The following is a 22,046-nucleotide window of genomic DNA, read 5'->3' on the forward strand; positions in this document are numbered from 1 at the left end:
GACTAACAGAAGTATTGGGAGCATAAGCTTTCGTGGGTAAGAACCTCTTAAGATGCAAGATGCTCTGAAGAAGTGAGGTTCTTACCCACGAAAGCTTATGCTCCCAATATTTCTGTTAGTCTTAAAGGTGCCACAGGACTCTCTGTTGCTTCTTGCCTGAAAAGTAAGCATCTTTCAATCCTGAAATCTGGTTGTCAGTTTCTTATAGAGGTGGGCTAAAGCTGCAAAATGCAGATCCAGGCCAGTGTTTCAGGAGTGTTTTGGAGCCTGAGTTTTAGAAAGGCCAATTAGAGATACAGTAATGGCCAGCTGAGAAATTCAGATCTCAGTCCTGATGAAGATGCCCAAACTCCCAGCATTTAGGAGCATCTAGATCTGGGGATTGGATTGGATTTGACCTGTGATAGAAATAAGGTCAACTGTGAAACTTGCATCTGGAGCAGATTGAGGAGGGCATTCAGTGCTGTTCACATGCAGGGTTTTGTCTCAGCTCTAGTTTGTTAATTGGATATGAATCCTTGGAGATGGTTCAGTTCAGTTTTATCTGCCAACATTTTTTTACCAAATAATTGATTTTCTTTTCAGTTTGAAATCCTGCACAGGTGAGAAATCGGAAGTGTCCTAAAATCTATAGCTGGCATTTGAAACCAGCCCTTACAGATCTCTGCAGTCAGCCAGCAGCTGAAAACCTGCATTGTAAACCCAGTTCTGGGGAATCGCGTATGGACTCGGGTTTTCCAAGCCCCACACTTGAGCATCCACGATGCATTGTAAACCCGGGTTTACAGTTGCTGGACCTGGGTCTCACGGCCATGACAATGCGTCCATACAGCACTATGCAGGCTTTCTGACTTGGATCTGCGGCTTCAGCTGTGTCCTACTGCAAAATAACTGGGCTTGGACCCAAGTCTCAGTGGGACTCGGGCTCTGACCCACCTCCCCAGCAGGGTCCTAGGTACTGAATGCTTGCTAATCTGAATAATACAGATTTGTGTGTGGATGGTTGGGGGAGTTGGGCTCAAACCCAAGTCTGAGCCCAGGTTTACAGTGCACTGTAGACATACCCAGTATGTTCTGATCCTGCTTCCATTGAATCAGTGGAAAACTTTCATTGACTCCCTGGTAGAGGATCAGGCCTTATGTAATTCAGTCATTTGTAAACGGTTTTCAGCTATCACAGATATTAATAAGACACTTCCTCTTTTAATCAGCTCATAAAGCAAATTTATGTGACAGCCTTTGTTCCCTGCCAGGGGATTGGCGAGGCAGGGCTGTTCCTGGGATGTTCTGTGTTCTTTGCTATCTGGGATGCAGTGGCTGCTGTGCGGAAGGAAAGAGGATTAACCGGGACCTTCACCCTGAACAGCCCCCTGACTCCTGAGCGGATTCGAATGGCCTGTGCCGATCAGTTTACTGAGATGGTAATGAGGCTTTTCTTTTGGAACACTCCTTTGTAGCTGCAGCCTATTCCTTTTGGCATTGAAGGCCCATATTTCTGTAGTTTAAATGGTGTTTACACCTGGATATGGAGTGCACACAGCAGAACTCCTCAGTTCAGACTTTTTAATGATTCTTGAATCAAAATGTCTGTCAACAGGCCCAGCCCATGCCAGCCATTCCAGTCTATGGCATTCAGGGTTTGCCTTTTAATAACTCCAATTTTTTAATCTTTTCTCGATTCCCCCTGCCCACACCCTCCCACCTACAGTATGCGCTATCATTATACCCACTCCCGCCACCCCCACCATTGTCTTTTGTTTAATTTAAATCATAAGCTCCTTAAGGCTGAATCCTTGACAATCCATATTACTGTGAAATGCCATGCACACCTGTGCTATGATTGAAATGCTAGTGGGCCAGATTGTCCCATGTGGAAGATGGAGACTGAGTTCCCACTCAGAGTTCTTGCCTAGTATTTCCCTAAGCAGTGGCAGGGTACAGGAATCGTAGGGCAGATCAGCTCCCAGATTTGTCAGTCTACTAATTTCAATGGACATCTCAGGAGCTTTGCCATAGATGAGGGCCAATTGACACAGAGACCCTGTTCTTCCATGCTGTTTTGGAACCTACCAGCCTCCCTGTCAGCACTGCTTGTATGGGTTTGCCTGCCTTCTGTAGACTGCCCTACCCGGTAGACCTTGTAGTGGTGTTTGATGCATAAATAATGGAAGCTGTAGAAGATCCAGTAGGGGCCACCTGTGAGAGGCACTGTGAAATACGCAGAGTAGTTTTATGAATAGCTGTAGTGAGTTCTTTCTAAGTGAATACCATTAACAGAACCACTTCTTTCACCTCTTGTTCATTCTCCTAGAGTGCGAAAGATGAACTTGAGTCCTTCGTTCCTTGGGCCATCTCCATATGAATGGCAAACAGAACCTCGCACAACGCCTGAATGAACTCCAGTGGTACTGATTTGTTGATTATGAGGGTGGGGGCTCATTTTATCAACACACATATTTTATTTTAATTCAAAATCTACCCTCTGGCTACTGAATAATGAGGATTACTTCTTCAGCCCATTCTCCCACCTGAGTTTTCATCATATATTTAGTTGTTTTACTACATTTTACTCCTAGATACACATCTAAATAGATTGAAAGAGGGTTATGCAATAAGATCCAGCTACTACACATTCTCTATGATCATCTTAAATTGCCACTAGGGAGGAATTAACGATCACTTTAACAATGGTGCAAAATCCAGATTTTTTTCCTCAGGATTTTTCAGAACAATGGAATTCAAATTTATCTCTCAATAGTTTAGCTAGGTTCACTGAGGTAATAAGATGCAAGAGCCTGTGCTGTGTTGAGCTAGTAGTGCACTAGGGGTGGGGTGTGAGGGTTGAGAGTGAACCAAAAATAAGTGCACCAATACTCCTGAGATATCCATTTGCATCCCAATATTCAGCTTCGGGCCAGAGTTTTAAAGGCATTTAGGCTTTGCGAAAGTGCCTATTTAGGTTAGATGCTTAAATCTCATTAAAATCAATGGGAGTTAGGCACCTCACCTGCTTAGAGAGTTTGAAAATCCCACTAGGCACCTATCTGCATCTTTAAGCACCTACGGATGTTTAAAAAACTGGCCCTTATTGACTTCTTATGGTTCTATAAGTGCTGTATGTTAATATTAGTTTATGTAGAACAAATATTTTTCTTATGATGTTCATTCTTGTGCCCAGGAAAGTTAAAATAAGCAGCAGAAAAGGGTTCCCAGAAGAGGCAAGATAAAATGGCATATCACTGTTACCTCCCATTCTGTCATTATTTGCTGCTTTGAGGCCTGATCCTTTAGTCACAAGTCATCCTTAGTCTTGTAAGTAGCCTCATGGTTAGTAATAACTCTGTGCACAGAAACATAAATGGAACCTAAAGAGTGCAAGTAGCTTTCCCATTTTAAAGGGTGTCTTGCCAAATTGCACTAAGCCAGACATTTGGAGGAGTCCCCATCACTGACCCAGAGAGACCAACTAAAATGTAGCTGTGGGAGAAGGGAGCTATAATGATGTGTCAAGGTATTTTCAGTAAAACACTTTAACAATCCAGTACAGTATTTGATTTCTGAAAGGCTTCAAATAAGACGCTAATTTAGGCTTCAATTCTGCAATAAGATCTCCATGTATGGATCCCATGGCAGGATCAGAACCTAAGTGATCACAATAATTACCTTTTGATCACAAACTTGATGCAGCAATGTGTGATTTCACACGGAAAAGCTGCTCTGTGTGGTGCTAACACCTGTGTACTAAAAACAACTAAGAGGCGACAAGGGATCTAATTCTCCTTTGTGATACCGATGCAACTCCACTGAAGTTGCATTGATATAACTGAAGCCATTAGGGTGACTGTAAAAGAGAAGAATTTGGCCCACAATATCTTAAGGGTGACTTTGCTACTGTTTCTCTTGGAGACCTTTTTATTTTCTCATTACTTGATTCAAAGCCCATTGAACTCTATGGAACAATATCCATTGACTTCACTGGGCTTTGGATCGGGCCTTGATGAGATTGTCTCTGGAAAGTAGTTCCGAACGGTGCCATTGTGCACAACAGCTCAGGGTGTTTATCTCTCAAATGAGAGATTGGATTGGAACAATCAGAATGCAGGTGAGGATTGCTCTTTAATTGCTGATAAACACTCTTTTAACCTCAGCAGGGAAGATGGATATAATGTAAAATTAGAAGATGTTTCACAAAGATTGTCAGTTTTCTGCTGACATATGGGGTGTGGTGTGATTAGAACTGCACCCAGAGAAGCACTAGTTTGACGAGCTTCAAAAAGAAAAAAGCCCTATTGTGCTTTCATGTATTAGATGCTAAACAAGATATTCTGTGGGCTAAATTTATATATTCTTACATTCTCAGGCAAGACCAGCAAATAACACTGATTACTGAAGTTAATTAATATACTATATATAGTAATGGGAGGTCGTGACCACAAAATCCCTGCCAGATTTTGAGATCTAGAATTTTGGCTTTGCACTTTCTAGGGCCATGAAGTTGAGATGCAGATTCTGAGCATTCCCAAGGTTTGGTGATTTTTGGTTTGGGGCTTTAGTTTGGGATCCATCTCTAATATACAATATTTACTGTATTGTGCAGGTGAGTCATTAGTTGCCAGATGTCCTGGTTTCATCTGGATAATCATGGTTGATTCTTTTGGGGGGAATGGAAGGAGGGAGTAATTTAAATGTTTGCTTTGTAGCTTTCATATGCTGTGCTCCAATTATTCCTTGTCATGAAGTACCGATAGCCAGAGATTGCACCTCCAGTCTCTCAGTGAGGCCTTGGCTACACTTGCAGTTGTACAGCGCTGTGAGATAAACCTGACTTTGTACAGCTGAGAAGGGAAAGCGCTGTAGTCTGTCCACACTGACAGCTGCCAGCGCAGTGGCGTGGCCACACTTGCAACATTTGCAGCTATGTTGGGAGTGGTACATTATGAGCAGCTATCCCAGTATTCATGTGGCTGCAACGTGCTTTTCAAAACGGGACGGTTTGACAGGGAGTGTGGGGGGAGAGAGAGTGCTTTTTGGAGCGTCAGCTCTCTATTTTGCAAGTTCCAAACTCCCGGCCCCCTGCTCATTCGTTTCACTCACTCAAAGCAAACAGCAAACTGTTTGCTTTTCTCTGTGGTACGAGCTTTGAAACTGGCACTTCCGCATTCTTGCAGCCGGTCACAACAATGGAGAGGATTGGCCACTTGACAAGGTGATCAGTACAGCGCTGCAGGTTGATTCCTGGTACACACTCACAGGGGAGAGTCATAGCCACTCCACTGTATCTCTTATGCTTCTCGGGGAGGTGGAGTACCTGCAGGGGTGTACCCAGGGAGATACAGCGCTGTACGTGCCTTGCCAGTGTAGCCCGTCAGTGAGTTACAGCGCTGGGGGCGGCTTTACAGCGCCGTAACTCGCAACTGTAGCCAAGGTCTTAGTTTTCTTTACTATGTCCTTCACCTTGATAGAGATCAGATTGCCCCGGGCCATCTACTCTGCTCAGGTTTCTTATGTTTCACACACCCATGCTGATTATTGCACCATTGTTTCTTCTCCAGTTACCACCCAAAGTATTTCCTCCTCCTTTTGTCAGATATCATGCCTGTGACTGAAGTCAGGCTTATAGGTTAATTATTTTTGCACTTGCAGTTAGAATATGATTTCTGTATTTTTAAATCTGTTTTTATATGCACAGTTTCTATATCCTGTATGAGAGCATCACTGTGCTTCCTTTGCTGCCTTTTACTGATATTCATTTGTCTTTTATATATCATGTGAAATTCAATAAAACAGATTAATCGTAAATGCAATGCCATCTTCTTTCTGGTATGAAAGATTCTGGTCTTGGCTCATTCTGTGGGCTCTGACACCAGACTGCAGGCCCCCATCAGCAGAAGGGAGTTCACAGAAGCAGATGCCACCCACTGTCCTCACTGTAGCAAGAGCCTGAAGCCAGCTGGCAAATCCCAGAAAGCCAGGTGGGGATGTGGCCAGAGCACCTGTGAGAAGCACTGAACAGTTCATCTCGTGCGCAGCCTCCATCACCAGAGTTCCTGCGAAGAACCCAGGCAGAGTTTAAACCTGCACCCCCCTGGCAGAACCCTTGAGAGAGTGCAGTGGTGACACTGGTACAGATGTCCCTGCAAATGCAGGAGTGTGCTGTTTGATTTCCTGGGCTGAATCATGTTCTAGAACTGCATTATCTTTCCTCCGGGGCTGGATCACCTTGTCTGATTTTCAGTACTTGCTAAACATGATTAATAAAGGTTCCATCCAGCTTCAATACAGATGTAAATTTGTTGTTGTCTGATGGCCAAAGTAAAGTCTGCACATGACTTGTTTTTCTTCTGACTGAAACCTCTCAGGCCCTCCCATATTGTCAACAGGCCAGGCTGTAATTGAGAAAAACTACTGGGAACCAGAACAAGCGGCGATTAATCACACTGACAGGTGATACATTGGTAATATAGGATGTCATGAAACAAACTTTCTGCAGAACTGGTATGGACAAGAAAACTCAAAACTTGTTGGGGGTTTTCTTGCTTTGTTTCTTTGTTTGTTTTAATACTGCTAAAAGGTACATATACTTCAGGCCAATTGCAGTAACTCTTTTCATGCCTTGGTCCGGAGTAACCTGGCAGGTGTGGGGTCTGTGCAGATTTTGTATAGCTTCTGTAGCCATAGGAGCTAAGTGCTTATTTCCCGAGTTAAATAGCTGAGCATCACACATCACACATCACCGTCCACAGTGGGGATTGCTACCACTGTGACCCACCATCTTGTGTTAGGAAATAACAGAAATAAAAATCAGATCAAAAGTAAGCACTGTGCAGCATGCACTGAAGTTTGTTAGACTTGGGATCAGCAGATCATCAAGAGGAGTGATTTCCAAAGGTGGGAGCCTTCAACGGAGGCAGCCCCGCTGACCCTCTGAGGTACTTATCCCCAGGAACAAACAGCAGTCATCAGCCATCTAATTTTAGCTGCCATGAGAGGGGGTCTCTCAACCAGAGATTGCCTAGATTTTTGAAGACAATAACCAACACTAAATAAACCAACAGCCATTAACTCCAGACAGGAAAGGGGCCTCGTAAAAAATGATCCACTGAAGAAGTTGCTATTTGGCACTTTCTCTTGTTCACCCCCTCCCCCACATGTACACTGTCACAGATACCACAGCTGTGCCCAGTTGCTAACATTTATATTTATCTGGGGATCTGGGAGCCAAAATGTGAATATCAATAGTGGCTTCCTAGAAGTATTTTCCTTCCCAAATATGGGGAAAGTGATGAGAGCAGGGCCAGCTCCAGGCACCAGCCGAGCAAGCTGGTGCTTGGGGCGGCAGATTGAACGAGGCGGCATTCCGCCCAATCCTAGGGCGGCACGGCCGCTTTTTTTTGTTTTGTTTTTGTTTTGTTCTGCTCCGGCCGCCCTGTGGGGGTGGGGGGAGGGGAAAAGGGCGGCTGGAGGAGGAAGGGAATGAGCGAGCGGGGAAGTTGTCCCCGGCAGGCAGGGCCACCCGGAACGCAGGGGCTTTAGGGGCAGCAGGGCCCTGGGCTAAGGTGGCCCCAGGGCCCTTGCCTGCAGCTCTAAAGCCCCTTTCGGAGTGCGGCCCTGAGTCCTCCGGCCCGTGGAGGAGCAGGGGCAGCTGCGCAGCCAGCGGCCGGAAAGAAGCAGTGCTTTCCCCTTCAAAGCCGGCTGGAGAGAAGCGGCGCTTTGAAGGGGAAAGCGCCGCTTCTCTCCGGCCGCTGGCTGCACGGCTGCCCCTGCTCCTCCTGAGTCCTCCGGCCCGTGCTCGCACGGCCGCATTCCGAAAGGGGCTTTAGAGCTGCAGGCCAGGGCTCCGGGGCCGCCCAGAGCTCTGCACCCCCTAAAGTCCCTGCATTCTGGGTGGCCCGGGGGGCAGCTCCCAGAATCGTGGCCATGGGGATGGTGCCGCGCTGCGCAGAGCCACCTGCACACCCCCTGCACCAAACAGGAACTGCCCCAGGTAAGTGCTCTGCACTTCCTGCCTGCCCCAGCCCTGAGCCTCCTCCCACAACCCCACCCTGTGCGCCCTCCCGCACCCTAACTCCCTCCCAGACCCCGCAACCCCACCCTGAGCACCCTCCCGCACCCTAACTCCCTCCCAGACCCCGCACCCCACCCTGAGCACCCTCCCACACCCTAACTCCCTCCCAGACCCCACAACCCTGAGCGCCCTCCCGCACCCTAACTCCCTCCCAGACCCCGCACCCCCACTCTGAGCGCCCTCCCGCACCCTAACGCCCTCCCAGACCCTGCACCCCACCCTGAGTGCCCTCCCGCACCCTAACTCCCTCCCAGACCTTGCACCCCACCCTGAGTGCCCTCCTGCACCCTAACTCCCTCCCAAACCCTGCACCCGCACTCTGAGCGCCCTCCCGCACCCTAACTCCCTCTCAGACCTCGCACCCGCACTCTGAGCGCCCTCCCGCACCCTAACTCCCTCTCAGACCTCGCACCCGCACTCTGAGCACCCTCCCGCACCCTAACTCCCTCCCAGACCCCGCACCCCCACTCTGAGCCCCCTCCCGCACCCCAACTTCCTCCCAGACCCCGCACCCCACCCTGAGCGCCCTCCCGCACCCTAACTCCCTCCCAGACCCCGCACCCCACCCTGAGCGCCCTCCCACACCCTAACTCCCTCCCAGACCTCGCACCCCACCCTGAGCGCCTTCCCGCACCCTAACTCCCTCCCAGACCCCGCACCCCACCCTGAGCGCCTTCCCGCACCCTAACTCCCTCCCAGACCCCGCACCCCACCCTGAGCACCCTCCCGCACCCTAACTCCCTCCCAAACCCCGCAACCCCACTCTGAGTGCCTTCCCGCACCCTAACTCCCTCCCAGACCCCGCACCCCACTCTGAGCACCTTCCCGCACCCTAACTCCCTCCCAGACCCCGCACCCCACTCTGAGCACCCTCCCACACCCTAACTCCCTCCCAGACCCCACAACCCTGAGTGCCCTCCCGCACCCTAACTCCCTCCCAGACCCCGCACCTCCACTCTGAGCACCCTCCCGCACCCTAACTCCCTCCCAGACCTCGCACCCCACCCTGAGCGCCTTACCGCACCCTAACTCCCTCCCAGACCCCGCACCCCACCCTGAGCACCCTCCCGCACCCTAACTCCCTCCCAGACCTCGCACCCCACCCTGAGCGCCTTACCGCACCCTAACTCCCTCCCAGACCTCGCACCCCACCCTGAGCGTCCTCCCGCACCCTAACTCCCTCCCAGACCTCGCACCCCACCCTGAGGGCCTTCCCGCACCCTAACTCCCTCCCAGACCCCGCACCCCACTCTGAGCGCCTTCCCGCACCCTAACTCCCTCCCAGACCCCGCACCCCACCCGGAGCGCCTTCCCGCACCCTAACTCCCTCCCAGACCCCGCACCCCACCCTGAGCGCCCTCCCGCACCCTAACTCCCTCCCAGACCCCGCACCCCACCCTGAGCGCCCTCCCGCACCCTAACTCCCTCCCAGACCCCGCACCCCACCCTGAGCGCCTTCCCGCACCCTAACTCCCTCCCAGACCCCGCACCCCACCTTGAGCGCCCTCCCGCAACCTAACTCCCTCCCAGACCCCGCACCCCACCGTGAGCGCCTTCCCGCACCCTAACTCCCTCCCAGACCCCGCACCCCACCCTGAGCGCCTTCCCGCACCCTAACTCCCTCCCAGACCCCGCACCCCACCCTGAGCGCCCTCCCGCACCCTAACTCCCGCCCAGACCCCGCAACCCCACCCTGAGCACCCTCCTGCACCCTAACTCCCTCCCAAACCCTGCACCCGCACTCTGAGCGCCCTCCCGCACCCTAACTCCCTCCCAGACCCCGCACCCCACCCTGAGTGCCCTCCCGCACCCTAACTCCCTCCCAGACCCCGCACCCCACCCTGAGCGCCCTCCCGCACCCTAACTCCCTCCCAGACCCCGCACCCCCACCCTGAGCGCCCTCCCGCACCCTAACTCCCTCTCAGACCTCGCACCCCACCCTGAGCGCCCTCCCGCACCCTAACCCTAATCCAGACCTTCGAATCACTGTATCACAAAGTGTTAAACCAAGATTTTCAGAAATAATGAAGCATATTCAATCACATTGCTCTTACTAAAAAATATTATTATTAATAATTTTTTTTGTGAGAGCAAAAAGGTTTTTAGTATCAATAAATAAAATACAATAAAAATATTTTAAAAATATTGTTTATTTCATCTTTATCTCATCCTTTTTTAATTTCTATTTTTTGTATGTTTTATAATGTACATAATATATTAGTATAGTAGTACATGTATATAATTTATACATAAATAAATATACATATATTGGGGGGTGCATGCTCAAAAAATGTTTACTGATAGGAGTGCGCGATCAAAAAAGTTTGCAGACCGCTGTTATATCAGGTGGATCAGAATATGAGATGGGTTACATCAGTATAAAGCCAGATCAAGCCACCTGAGAGGAGTGTTTGCCCCCGTATCTGCTTCTAGACCAGCAGTTCTCCACCAGGGGTCCATGAGTCAATTTCAGGGGGCGGCAGGACCCCATGCCTGAAGCCCGGCACCCCAAGCCTCAGTGCTCCTACAGCAGGGGCGGCTCTATGTTTTTTGCTGCCCCATACACGGCAGTCAGGCAGCCTTCGGCGGCACGCCTGCAGGCAGTCTGCGGTCACGCGGATTCGGCGACGTTTCTGCAGGTGATTTGCCGGTCCCACGCCAGCGTACCCGCTGCCAAATTGCCGCCGAAACTGCGGGACTGGCAGACCTCCCGCAGGCATGCCGCCGAAGGCTGCCTGACTGCCACCCTCACGGCGACCGGCAGGCTGTCCCCCCGCGGCTTGCCGCCCCAGGAACGCGCTTGGTGCACTGGTGCTTGAAGCCACCCCTGCCCCACAGGGCTGAAGCCTGGTGCCCCAATGCTCCCCACAGGACTAAAACCCTGAGCCCAGTGCCCCCGTGGGGCTGAAACTCATCACCCCAAGCCCTGGCACCCCCGCAGGGCTGAAACTAGGAGCAGAACACAGGGCTGAAGCCAGGCACCCTGATGCTCCCGTGGGACTAAACCCTTGAGCCCCAGCACCCCCTGTGGGGTTGAAGCCTGAGCCCCCTTTCCTCCCCTACTCATTGCCCCAGCCCCACAGGGCTAAAGCCCCGAGTCTTTCCCCCAGCAGCTGAAGCCAGGAGCCCAGAGCATGTCCCCCTCACCTCCACTGGGCCCTGGAGTTTTTATAGCATATTGGGTGGGGCCTCAGAAAGGAAAAGGTTGAGAACCCCTGTTCTAGACCATGTAGGTGCTTAGTTTAGTGCTTCCCATTTGCAAAATTCCTGGGATTGTCTAGGAAAAATAACGTATGTCTTGTGGCTCTTCATCTTACAGTATGGTTCACCCAGGGAAGACAAGTAGGTGCATTGTTTCTGAAGGCACAGGTCTCCACATTCTTCCTAAATCACCTTGGTACATGACAGATAAGGCGGGGAAAAGGACCTAATTGGTTAATTTTAACCTACAGAGCTGAGAAGCAATACACTCCACCTTGGCTCCTCCTCGCCCATCCAGGTTAATGCCTTTAAATCTGTGGGGCACAGAACAAAGTTTAGTTGAGTGTTGAAATTACACTTGTTTCCACTGATTTCTTGCTTGTGTTTAACATCTTCCTCTTTAATCTTCAAGCGGCGCTTTTATGCCACATAATGGCTTGCTCCACACAGTCAGATGCACTCGTATTTTTTGTGAATGGCAGGAAGGTAAGACTTTTGGTGTTTTGTTTTGTTTTTGGAGGGAGGTGCTTTAATGTTTCTGGATATACACCAAGGGAGAATGATGCTCTAGGGGAGCACAGCTCATTTGTGGGGAGAGCCAGAGTAAATGTATTAAATTTGAACATCCCTTGTTACCTGGGATCTTCCTATAGCATTTCAGATATTACAAACTGAGATTCATCTCTGCTGCTGTCTTTACCCGCTGATAAATGGCAGTAGCCATAAACTGGGACAGTAGCCCACTTTGTTGTTTTGTTTCTGAACTAAGAGTTTCAAAACTAAGGAATTTGCATGCTCAATTTCCCCTTAAAATGAATGACTGTTGAGTTTCCAAATCTAGGTGGAGCTGAAAATCTCAATTCTACAGTAATTGGTAATACAAAGAGACTCATTTGGCAAAATATTTTCTATCTACCTAGATGTACTGAGAATATTTATGTAGCACCAGTGACCTGTTATTTCACTGAACTGTTATAACTAATGTAGCAATTAACTAAAACCTCAAGCTATTAAGATCAGTAACTTGCTGCATTTGGAGAAAATAAGGCAGTAGCAAGAGGGTCCCCTGCTATTACTATCAATTTTTTTAAAAATGCAGTCAGAGGAAATAGACTCTTTACTCGCCTCTGTTCTCAGCAGTGAGTGCCAGCAGAAATCTAATACTTCATTTCTACAGGCATTTGTTTTCTCACCTTTTCTTTTCGCCCCCGAGTTATGTCATTATAAGTTCCTTTTTATAAATGCCTCCATCCAAAAATAGATGCTAGCCTGAACTGGAAAAACTTCATTCTTTCTTTAAAATGTTGTCTGTGTTTTCTTTGAGAACAATTTTTCCAGAGAATGCTTTTATGAAGACATCCTTTACCCCCTCCTCCCCTGCCCCCCGTTTCAGGAAGAAAAAAAAAAGTAAATGTCTGCTTTGTTTTTATCTGTTACCTGTATACTATATGGTTGTAAAAGTATACTTCAGGAAGGCTATGTGGGCCAAATTCTAGTGTCTTACCCTATAACTATCCTGATTTATGCTGGTTCAATAGCAAAATTTGCCCTTATTGGTTTGTCTACACTGAGTTATAAACCCAGGTTTGTGGGACCCAGGCTGGTGAACTTGGTATTTCCAAGCCTATGCATGAGTGTCCGCACTGCATTGTAAACCTGGGCTTACAATTGCTGGACCTGGTGTCCATGCCAGTGTGTCCATACTGCACTGCACAGACCTTCTTACTCAGGTCTGTGGCTTGAGCTCTGTTCACATTGTAAAATACCAGTGCTTGGACACAAGTCACAGCAGAACTCGTGCTCTGACACCCCCCACACTCCCGCCCCAGGAGCGGCGCCAGGGTTTTTGGCGCCCTAGGCAGGGGTCCTTCCGCGCTCCCGGTCGTTGTCGGCAATTCTGCAGCGGGGGGGGTCCTTCCACACTCCCGGTCTTCGGGGCACTTCGGCGGCGGGTCCCGGAGCAAGTGAAGGACCTGCTGCAGAATTGCCGCCGAAGACCCGGAGCATGGAAGGACCCCCCGCTGCCGAATTGCTGCTGAGGGCGTCAAAACGCCACGCCCCGAAATCCTGGCGCCCTAGGCAACTGCCTAGGTCGCCTAAATGGAAGCGCCGGCCCTGCCCCACCCCCAGCAAGGTCCTAGTAGCCGGTTCCTGAGAGCCTGCTGATCTGAGTTAGACTGATTTGTGTGTGGGCAGAAGCAGGTGTTGAGCTCAAACCTGAGTCAGAGTCTGGACTTAGTGTGCAGTGTAGCTATATCCTTTGTATCCAATCTTATTTCCCCTTCATAAAAAGGGAAAGTATTCCACCTGGGCATGGTCATTAAAAGCTGAAAGCCCAAGAAACCCTTCCCCTCTGAAATACAGGCTGCTCCATACCATGGTAAAGTTGAGGTTTTATCGTGGTGCCTTTAAATGCCCGAGGACAAGCTAGTCATTCTCATGAGTCCCATGTTGCCTCCCACCCATCCATCATTCCGTACTTGGTTCCCATTAGTACTTGGTTTCCAGCATGACGGGGCATGTCATTGCAATGGCCACATCCTTCAGACAGACCTGTTGCTCAGCGAATGGAGCCCCTAAAAATCAACAGTGAGCTTTATTAAATTTAAAACAGGTTGGTTTAAAACCCAACTCCCCTTCCTGCTCTCCATGTATTGAGAATTTCCTCCATCTTCCTGCTGCAGGGTCTCTGAGGAGCAAGGAGCTAAGCATGGCCTTGTTACCGTACCTCTCTGGAGTGAGGAGAGCAAAGAGCCCCAAACTGTGTCCTTCACCTTCACTATGGCTTTAAAAATACAGGCCCTGATTCTGTTCTCATCCCCATTTTCTTTACACAATTGTACCTCTTTTGACTGAAGTGGAGCTACTCCTGATTTACACTGGTGTAATCAATTGCAGGATCGGGCTCAAGGGTTCTTGTCCTCATGTGGCCTTTCATAACCCTCTGTTACTGCTCATCTTCTCCTCACTGTGAACCTTGCAGGGCTCCTGGAACATAATTATTTTTATTACTTCTTTAGCTGTCAATACAAGACTGAGTTTGCTATTGTCAAATACATTCACATGTCTACAGATTATGATCAAATGAAAGGAATATGCCATAACACCAATACACTATATTAATACCCAATCAAAGCATTTGAGAACGGCCAGGTAATCCCAATGGGAAAATTGCAATACATCTCAATAATGTATAATCTCTTATTTCACTTCCTTCTGCAGATAATAGAGAGGAATGCAAACCCTGAAAAATTGCTGTTGTCTTACCTGAGAAAGGGACGTATCCTTTTTTGGGGGTTGCCTTTGAATGGTATAATCCTACAATAGACTAACATTCCCTTTCTCCCCCCCCCTTCCTCCCCCCCCCCCCCCCCCAAGGTAAAGGGGATGTTTTGAAACTCAAGGCAGCCAGAAAGCAATATGGAAAACAGCCAAGTGATCTTGCATTTTTTCCTGGCAAGGCAATGTGCTTCATGTGCAATATTTGAGCTAATTATATGCAGAGAAGGTTTCTTCTTAGGACATACAAGCATTTTTATAGAACTTAATGTATTCATTAGCAAAAACAATCACAATTCTTCATTACAGCTCCAAAAACCTGTCAAAAAAGCCTTTCAAAATGTTATTAATTAATAATGATATAATAGTTAAGGAAAGAAATATGGAGCTACTACAATGTCAAGCAATTCATTTAAGCCCTGATCCTGCCAAGACTTTCACTTGTGCTTCTCTTTATGTCAGTGGGACTACTCATAGAGCCAGATCTCCGCTGAAATCAGTGGAGTTCTGACAATTTACGCCAGCTGTTTATTGGCCCCAGGGTGAGTAAAATGAAGTAGGTGCCTATGACTTTGCAGATCAGAGCCTTAAACTGTAGATGGCAGAAAGAGAGTGAAATGACACTAAAGGCTACGGAGAAATAGCTCACCAGCTTGCAGTGGGGGGAGCAAATGACAGCAGACGAAGGGCACTAGGTAATCATTTTTTATCTTTTCACCGGCATCTTCCCAACCATTTACAATTTCAATACTAATATATTACATATACTTCTTGTTCAGCCAATCAGTAAGACAAACAAGTTTGTTTACATTTATGGGAGATAATGCTACCTGCTTCTTATTTACGTCACCTGAAAGTGAGAACAGGCATTCGCATGGTGTTGTTGTAGCCGACGTTGCAAGGTATTTACGTGCCAGATATGCTAAACATTCATATGCCCCTTCATGCTTCAATCACCATTCCAGAAGACATGCTTCCATGCTGAATTGAAATGGGTATTCTGTTATTGTTTAACAGTGTGATTAAAACTGCAATTAATCGTGACTATATTTTTTAATCTTGTGGTTGTGATTATTATTTTTAATTGTTTGACAGCCCTAATGTTTTCCCTTTGTAAGAACTTGTGTCTATCACTATAAGGCAGGTTTTCTAATCCTTTATCATTCTTGTGGCTCTTCTCAACCCTCTCCAAGTTATCAACATCCTCCTTGAATTGTGGGCACCATAACTGGACACGCTATTCCAGCAATGGCTGCACCGTGCCAAATACAGAGGAGAAATAACCTCTCTACTCCTACTCAAGATTCACCTGTTCATGCATAACAGGATCTAAATAGCCCTTTTGGCCACAGTGTCGCACTGGGAGCTCATGTTCAGCTGAATATCCATCACCACCACCAAATCTTTTTCAGTGCTTCCCAGAATAATTCCCCATCCTGCAAGTATGGTCTACGTTCTTCTATTATTGGTCACATGCTAGTTACAAGTGGGAATACAAAAGTGGATGAGAATTAACCTGAACCTAGAGGGATCTAGAAAGTTGACAATGCAGATGGAAGATGCAGTCTAACACATCTGAGCCAAATGAATCCAACACACACACACACACACAATGGAAGACAAAGTTGGTAATCAGTAACGCTGAAAGAGCTAGGAATGAGAGGACACTAGCCAATTACATACAATTTTGCAGAGTGGAGTGGTCAGGAGAAAGTGGTCAGTGCAATTTGAGGCTGCAGATATGGAGGCCTTGTATCAAGGAACAAACTGGTGAGGGGCCTTGTGTACAGAGTTCTGGTGACTGCTCCTGGAATATTGGGTTCAGTGCCGGCTACCATATTGCCAGACAGATACTGACAGTTTACAAACAAAAACAAAAAAAGGCAACCAAAACACACAGAGGTCTGGTGGGATTGATTTAAGAGATGTTAGAGAGGGAAAATACATATCACTTTTCCAAGCAACAACAGGATTACCGTGTGCAAGAATCTGAAGGATATTATAGACAGGACTGGTAGTGCCACTTATTATTAAGGTTGCTTAACACTTCCCATTATTATACCCAGTTTTTAGTTGCTTATTACTTTGCCAAATTTTAACCATTTGGGCTGAAATTTTCCATATCAGAAATCTGCCTCAGGCAAAACTTTATGTAAAATTTCAGACAAAATGGGCCTGCCATTTCTGAGAATGAGTCTAGAGAAGAATACATTGGTTTGCCCATGTTAAAAAATTATTGCAGCCTTTTCTTTCAGAAGTTCTAGTGCCCCCATGCTTTGGAGCAAGAACTTGAAATTTGAGCAGAGGATGGCCTTTGCATCAGAGATGTGTCTTTTGCCATTCTTGCAAAATTCCATTCAAATTTGGCTAATACATAAGCATCTGAAAATTTGCAGTTTGCACATGTTCTGTAGTGATTTCTTAGATTTTAGCATTTAAATTCCCCAAATTCTTAGATTTTGCATCCACACTGACCATGTTCCAGTCGGAAGCTCAGTAGAACTTTCCCTACAACTGCAGCTCTGGGCTGCTGTAGGCTGCGCCGGGTCTGCATCTGGGCACTTGGATGAGAGCAGGGAACTCATCTCTCCTGGGTCTTTAAATGGCTGCCCTCTCCCTCCCCCCCTTGGCATGGCAGAAGAAACTGCTTGTTTGAATGTAGAAGGGTCAGGTGTGAGCGCTGCAGGGGGAGTAGGTTGGGACAAGAAGCCTGAGGGGAGGGGACAGATGTAAACTGGGACTGGAGAGTGGAAGGGGAGAGGGGGAAACTGGGACTGGGAGTTAGGCTCACAGAGAGACTGGCAATGACTAGAAAAGGACACTGAGACTGGAATGAGGAGCAGTGAGGGGAGACTGTAACTGGCTGAGCAAAGAGACTGGGAGTGGGAGCCAGTGAGGGAAGCAGGTGCGGGAGACTGGGAGCCAGTTGGCTGGAGGGGGAACACTGAGATCAATGGGAATCGGGGTGCAGGGAAAGATGTGGGACTGGCTGGGCAAAGAGACTGGGATAAGGAGCCAGTGACAAAGGAGACTGGGATTGGATGTGGAGCCCAGGGAGGGAGATTAGGACTGGGAGCCACTGGGGACAAGGATCATGGTTGGGGTCGGGGAGAGACTGGAGGCCAGGGTGGGGGAGAGAGAGGGTTTGGATAAGGAGCCTGGAGTGGGAGGCCTGGGACTAGTTGGGCAAAGAGACTGGGATGGGAAGCCTGAGGAGTGAAGACTGGGACTGGCTAAGTGAGGAAAATGGGCCTGGGACAGGGAGCCAAGGGCTGAGAGAGGGACGGGTCAGAGGGGATGTGGTGGATGCTGCTGTAACTGCAGGCAACTTTGATTCTGGAATTTCCTAACTTCTGACTTTGTAATCCTAACATCGGTCTTTTATAACAGTTGTGCGCATGTGTGTGTAACAATTCCCAAAGGTGCTCAGGGAACTGGTAGAAACACCATTTGTGGGGAGAATCATCTAAACTAAACTGAATGCAGCCATAGACAATATGCCCTAGAGGACAGCTTTATATTGGGTGAGTGAATGAGTCTCCCATTTCTGCAATTCTCTTCTAACTTTCAGCCATCTCTTGAACCCAAACCATAAAGTTTTGGCTAACTTTAACATTCTTCTGGCGCCCTTTTACCCATCATAGCGTCAGCGCAGCCCACACAGTAAAAGCTATTGTGTGTTGTGGCATTGCTCTCAAGCAGTGGAGAATCTAGGGTGTTACAAGGGATGTCACTGGTAATTCAGATGTAATAAACTGTAGGTGGCTGTGACCAACCTGGTTGCTGCGATATTCTGCTTATTGGAATTTACAAGTTGAGTTCCAGCTTCCATTCATCTAATATCTAATCTCTGGAACTGGCTGGTCACTGCGTGAAACAGATGGAATTTTCCTCCACCTTTGCATGCTCCAGTAAAATGAGGGGAACTTGGGGCGGGGGGGACTGGACACCATAGCAACAACATTGAGAACCAGCAACTTTCTTCCTTAACTCCTGCATTTGCAGTTCATCTCTCAGGAACGAAATATGGTTGTGGAATAGGTGGCTGTGGAGCCTGCACTGTGATGATATCCACATATGAACCAACTTCCAAGAAGATAATGTATCCTTAAGATAAGATTTGGGCTGGAATTTTCTCAAGTGCCTCAATGAGTGAATTTCAGTGTGTTTTAGGCCCACTGAGGCACTTTAGAAATCATACCCTTGGAAGCTATAACTTATTATTCATAGAAAACCCTTGTTAATTGGGAGGGCAGTTATTTGAGTGTTTGTTTTTTCTTTTAATTTAGGTTTATATTCTTGGGTCCTGGCAGATACTTGAAATCTTTTTACTTTACCTTTAACATGTTTTATCTGCATGGAAAACTGATTCACACAACAGGGATTCCAAGTGATGCAACTTTAAATTCCATTCAAGAAACATGAAATCTGCCTGCTCAAGAAACATTTATTTATTTGGAGACTGGGAACCAACTATTTCCTTAACTGGGGGATCTTTATTTGATGCAATTACAGCAGCCCTTGTAGCAGCTAGTGGAAAGTTGGGACTCTTGCTTGGATTGGAGTAGGATTTGTTGCCCTAGATAAATCCTTAGTCAATTTTCACATAGTTCTTATTCAGCACTCACTGATTTCAGTGATGTATGAAGTAACTAACACAGTAAGTTAGGCCACAGCAGGTTTCATAGTGGGTTGTGCTTTTTGCCTCGCCCCGACTTTGGGAGCTCTACTCCTTTAGTTAAGTTGCACCCACCAGTATCAGGTCTGAGTCTGGCCCTTGGGTTTTTGTAGTCTATGTGGTATTACAAGTTAATTAATAAAAACTCCTTAAAAGTGAGACTTCTGTTTCCTTATTTAGGCCACTATATAAAGCTTAGGACACGTTGAAAATGTTGCTAGTGTATGTACTGAATACACACACTATTGAGGTGAGAGTGCTGAGTTATGTACAACTGCTTCTCAGAAGCATAACTTTCCCCAGCCATCACCATGCTGTTTAACTCCCGCAGTTCTGCACTAGACTGAGTGTAATCTCCACCTGTGCTTCATGCCTCATGGCCCTGCACCACAGAGTACTATGCTATTTCAAATGTCACAATTCTCCTTTACGTTCCCAAGGCATTATCCTGCCAACTCCTGTCTTTTACCCATATGCTTGCTGCACGGCTCTGCTGTCACCACTGTGGAAGGTGTTGGAAGCACAAAAACGAGGGTTCATCCAATTCAGGTGAGAACCTGCTGTAATTTGTAGGACAAGATTTGGGGATTTTTCCTTTCCTATAATCTGGTCATATCTGCCATGAGGTTTTGGCCTTATGATCAAGTTTGGTGGTTCTTTGCACTCGACAATCGCTCTGAGGAAACAGACTCCGTATCCTGGCTCTTCCTGGTCACAGCTTAGAGTTGAACTCTCAGCTGAATCGCCAAACCAAACTCTGACCTGGGGGAGGTTGTCCCATCCCCTAGTTTCTACTCTAGCACTCAAGATACCTCAAAAGATGAGAATCGGTTCTGAAAAGGCCCCCTCAGGAGAAAAGATAAATCTGGAGCTGTAAAATGATACATCAAAACTAGCAAGGGGTGTCCACCCTGAGCAGGAATTGCTGATTATTATAACAAGAACAGTACTATGTAAAGAGCCAGATTGTCACTGGCCCTTGTGTGGGCATACAGGAGAGAGCATGGGGTAAGTAAGGAACTTCTGCTATTGTGCAGGGTTCGGGTGCAATTGCAGTCCCCAAAGCACATGGACTGCTCCCTGCTAGTGCCATGTGGGAAACTAACCCTCCAGAAAGGACTCAGGAAAGGCAGAGAGCATCACCCTGCTCCTTTCCGTGCACCAGCTGGCACATTGGGCCAGCTGCAAGCTCCTAAGGGATGGTCCCTATAAGACCTAGGAAGATAGGGGTTAGATTAGACTGTAGAACATGCACACTCTCTCTGTATTTTGGGGACCTCTCCTGTAGGGTTACCATATTTGAACATTGAAAAAAGAGGACACTCCATGGGGCCCTGGCCCCGCCCCAACTCCGCCCCTTCCCCTCCCCCGGTCCCACCCCTTTCCCCACCCCCGGCCCCGCCCAACTCTGCCCCTCCCCCGGTCCCACCCCTTTCCCCACCCCCGGCCCCGCCCAACTCCGCCCCTTCCCTGTCCCCATTCCAACCCCTTCCCCAAAGTCTCCGCCCCCTCCCCTGAGCACCCCACATTCCCCCTCCTCCCTCCCAGCCACACGAAACAGCTGCACCAATTCTAAAGTCAGGCCCTCCACTAGTATAGACTCCCATGACTTTAATGAAGCTGCTCAGTGGAGGATCTGCCCCAGCCCTCAGTTTTTGGGAGCGGTCAGGACACGCAGCTCACACTGTTCTGTTTCCCAGCTCCCCAGATGCCTTGGAGCACCCAGTTCTCCTCCCTGCCCGGTAAAATCCCGGACATTTTGAGCTATTTAATTCTTTAATTCTAAACCGTAATTCTTTATATGTAGTGAACTTTGTATTTTCGTTTTGGCATTGTGTTTGCTCCTAGGATCAGGGGCAGCCAGGGTCTCCACGTGCTGGGCCCGCCACAAGCCAAGCTCAGAGGCTCCCATTGGCTGGGAAAAGCTCCAATGGGAGCTGTCGGAGCCAGCCCCTGCAAGCCCTGCCCCCGCAGCTCTGATTGGGCAGGTATTTCGCAGTGATCCACCACACTGCTGTGTCTCATCACAAATGGGGAGCTGAGTGCCATACAGCACACCCCAGCTCCAGGAGCTCTGATCCACTTGCAGGCAAGGCAGCCCGATGCCCATCGCAGCCAGAGCTCTGATCCCTCTGCACACTCCTGCCTTTTTCACACTGCCCTCCCCTCCTCCCCCACCACAGTCAGTGCTTTTTGGCGACTCCCCGGAGCAGCTCCCCCAGCGCTGCCCCCCACCTGTGCAATCAGCGGCGCATGGTACTCCCAGCTTTGCTGCTCCCTGACTCTTCGGCTCTGTTTAAGAGCCAAGCTGCCCTAGTGCTACCGGCTTCAGGCACTTCTCCTACCTGGGCTCCACCTGAGCTGCTCCTCCCAGCTCAGACTGTAAGAGCCGAGCTGCTGGCTTCTGGCAGCCCTCCCCTACCTCAGGACCCAGAGCTGGCTGGACACGTCCCTTCCCCAGCTCAAGCCGAGCTGCTCGGCTCCGCCCCCTCAGACTTACAGAGCAGAGCTGCAGGAGCCAGCGTTACCGGCTTCAGGCAGCACCCCCCCTGCCTCGGGACCTTGCACTGTGGGAGCAGCTCAGCTGGAGCCGGGTAGGAGAAGTGCCTGGCTGGGGGCTCGGGGTCCGGAGGCGGGGGGGGTGCTGCCTGAAGCCAGTAGCGCTTGCTCGGGCAGCTTGGCTCTGTAAATCTGAGAGATAAGGAGTGGAGCAGAGCCACAGGGGGAGAGGAAGTGCCGGCCATTTTCCCGGACATGTGTGGCTTTTCAGCAATTCCCCCCGGACGGGGGTTTGATTGCTGAAAAGCCGGACATGTCCGGGAA

At 48.6% G+C, this 22,046-nt stretch overlaps 3 protein-coding genes across 6 annotated transcripts in view; 2 read left to right on the top strand and 1 right to left on the bottom strand.

Annotated features, from left to right (window-relative positions):
* Positions 1-6,131, top strand: part of AOX1 (aldehyde oxidase 1) — an 84,111-nt gene extending 77,980 nt beyond the window's left edge. The window contains exons 34-35 of one of the 3 annotated variants that reach the window (XM_065560405.1): positions 1,254-1,421; positions 5,830-6,131. In XM_065560405.1, coding sequence (XP_065416477.1) covers positions 1,254-1,421; positions 5,830-6,009 — 348 coding nt within the window. In that variant the 3' untranslated portion in view covers positions 6,010-6,131. 3 annotated transcript variants of the gene reach the window in all.
* LOC135974151 (serine/arginine repetitive matrix protein 2-like) overlaps positions 1-22,046 on the bottom strand; it is a 994,828-nt gene that overhangs the window by 288,994 nt on the left and 683,788 nt on the right. The gene's annotated exons all lie outside the window — the stretch shown is intronic.
* LOC101949109 (aldehyde oxidase-like) overlaps positions 11,699-22,046 on the top strand; it is an 85,666-nt gene continuing 75,318 nt past the window's right edge. The window contains 4 exon segments of one of the 2 annotated variants that reach the window (NM_001282244.1): positions 11,699-11,752; positions 14,489-14,546; positions 18,551-18,647; positions 19,664-19,772. In NM_001282244.1, the coding sequence (NP_001269173.1) occupies positions 11,699-11,752; positions 14,489-14,546; positions 18,551-18,647; positions 19,664-19,772 (318 nt within the window). 2 annotated transcript variants of the gene reach the window in all.

This window comes from Chrysemys picta, chromosome 11 (assembly GCF_011386835.1).
Source record: "Chrysemys picta bellii isolate R12L10 chromosome 11, ASM1138683v2, whole genome shotgun sequence".
Lineage (NCBI taxonomy): Eukaryota > Metazoa > Chordata > Testudines > Emydidae > Chrysemys > Chrysemys picta.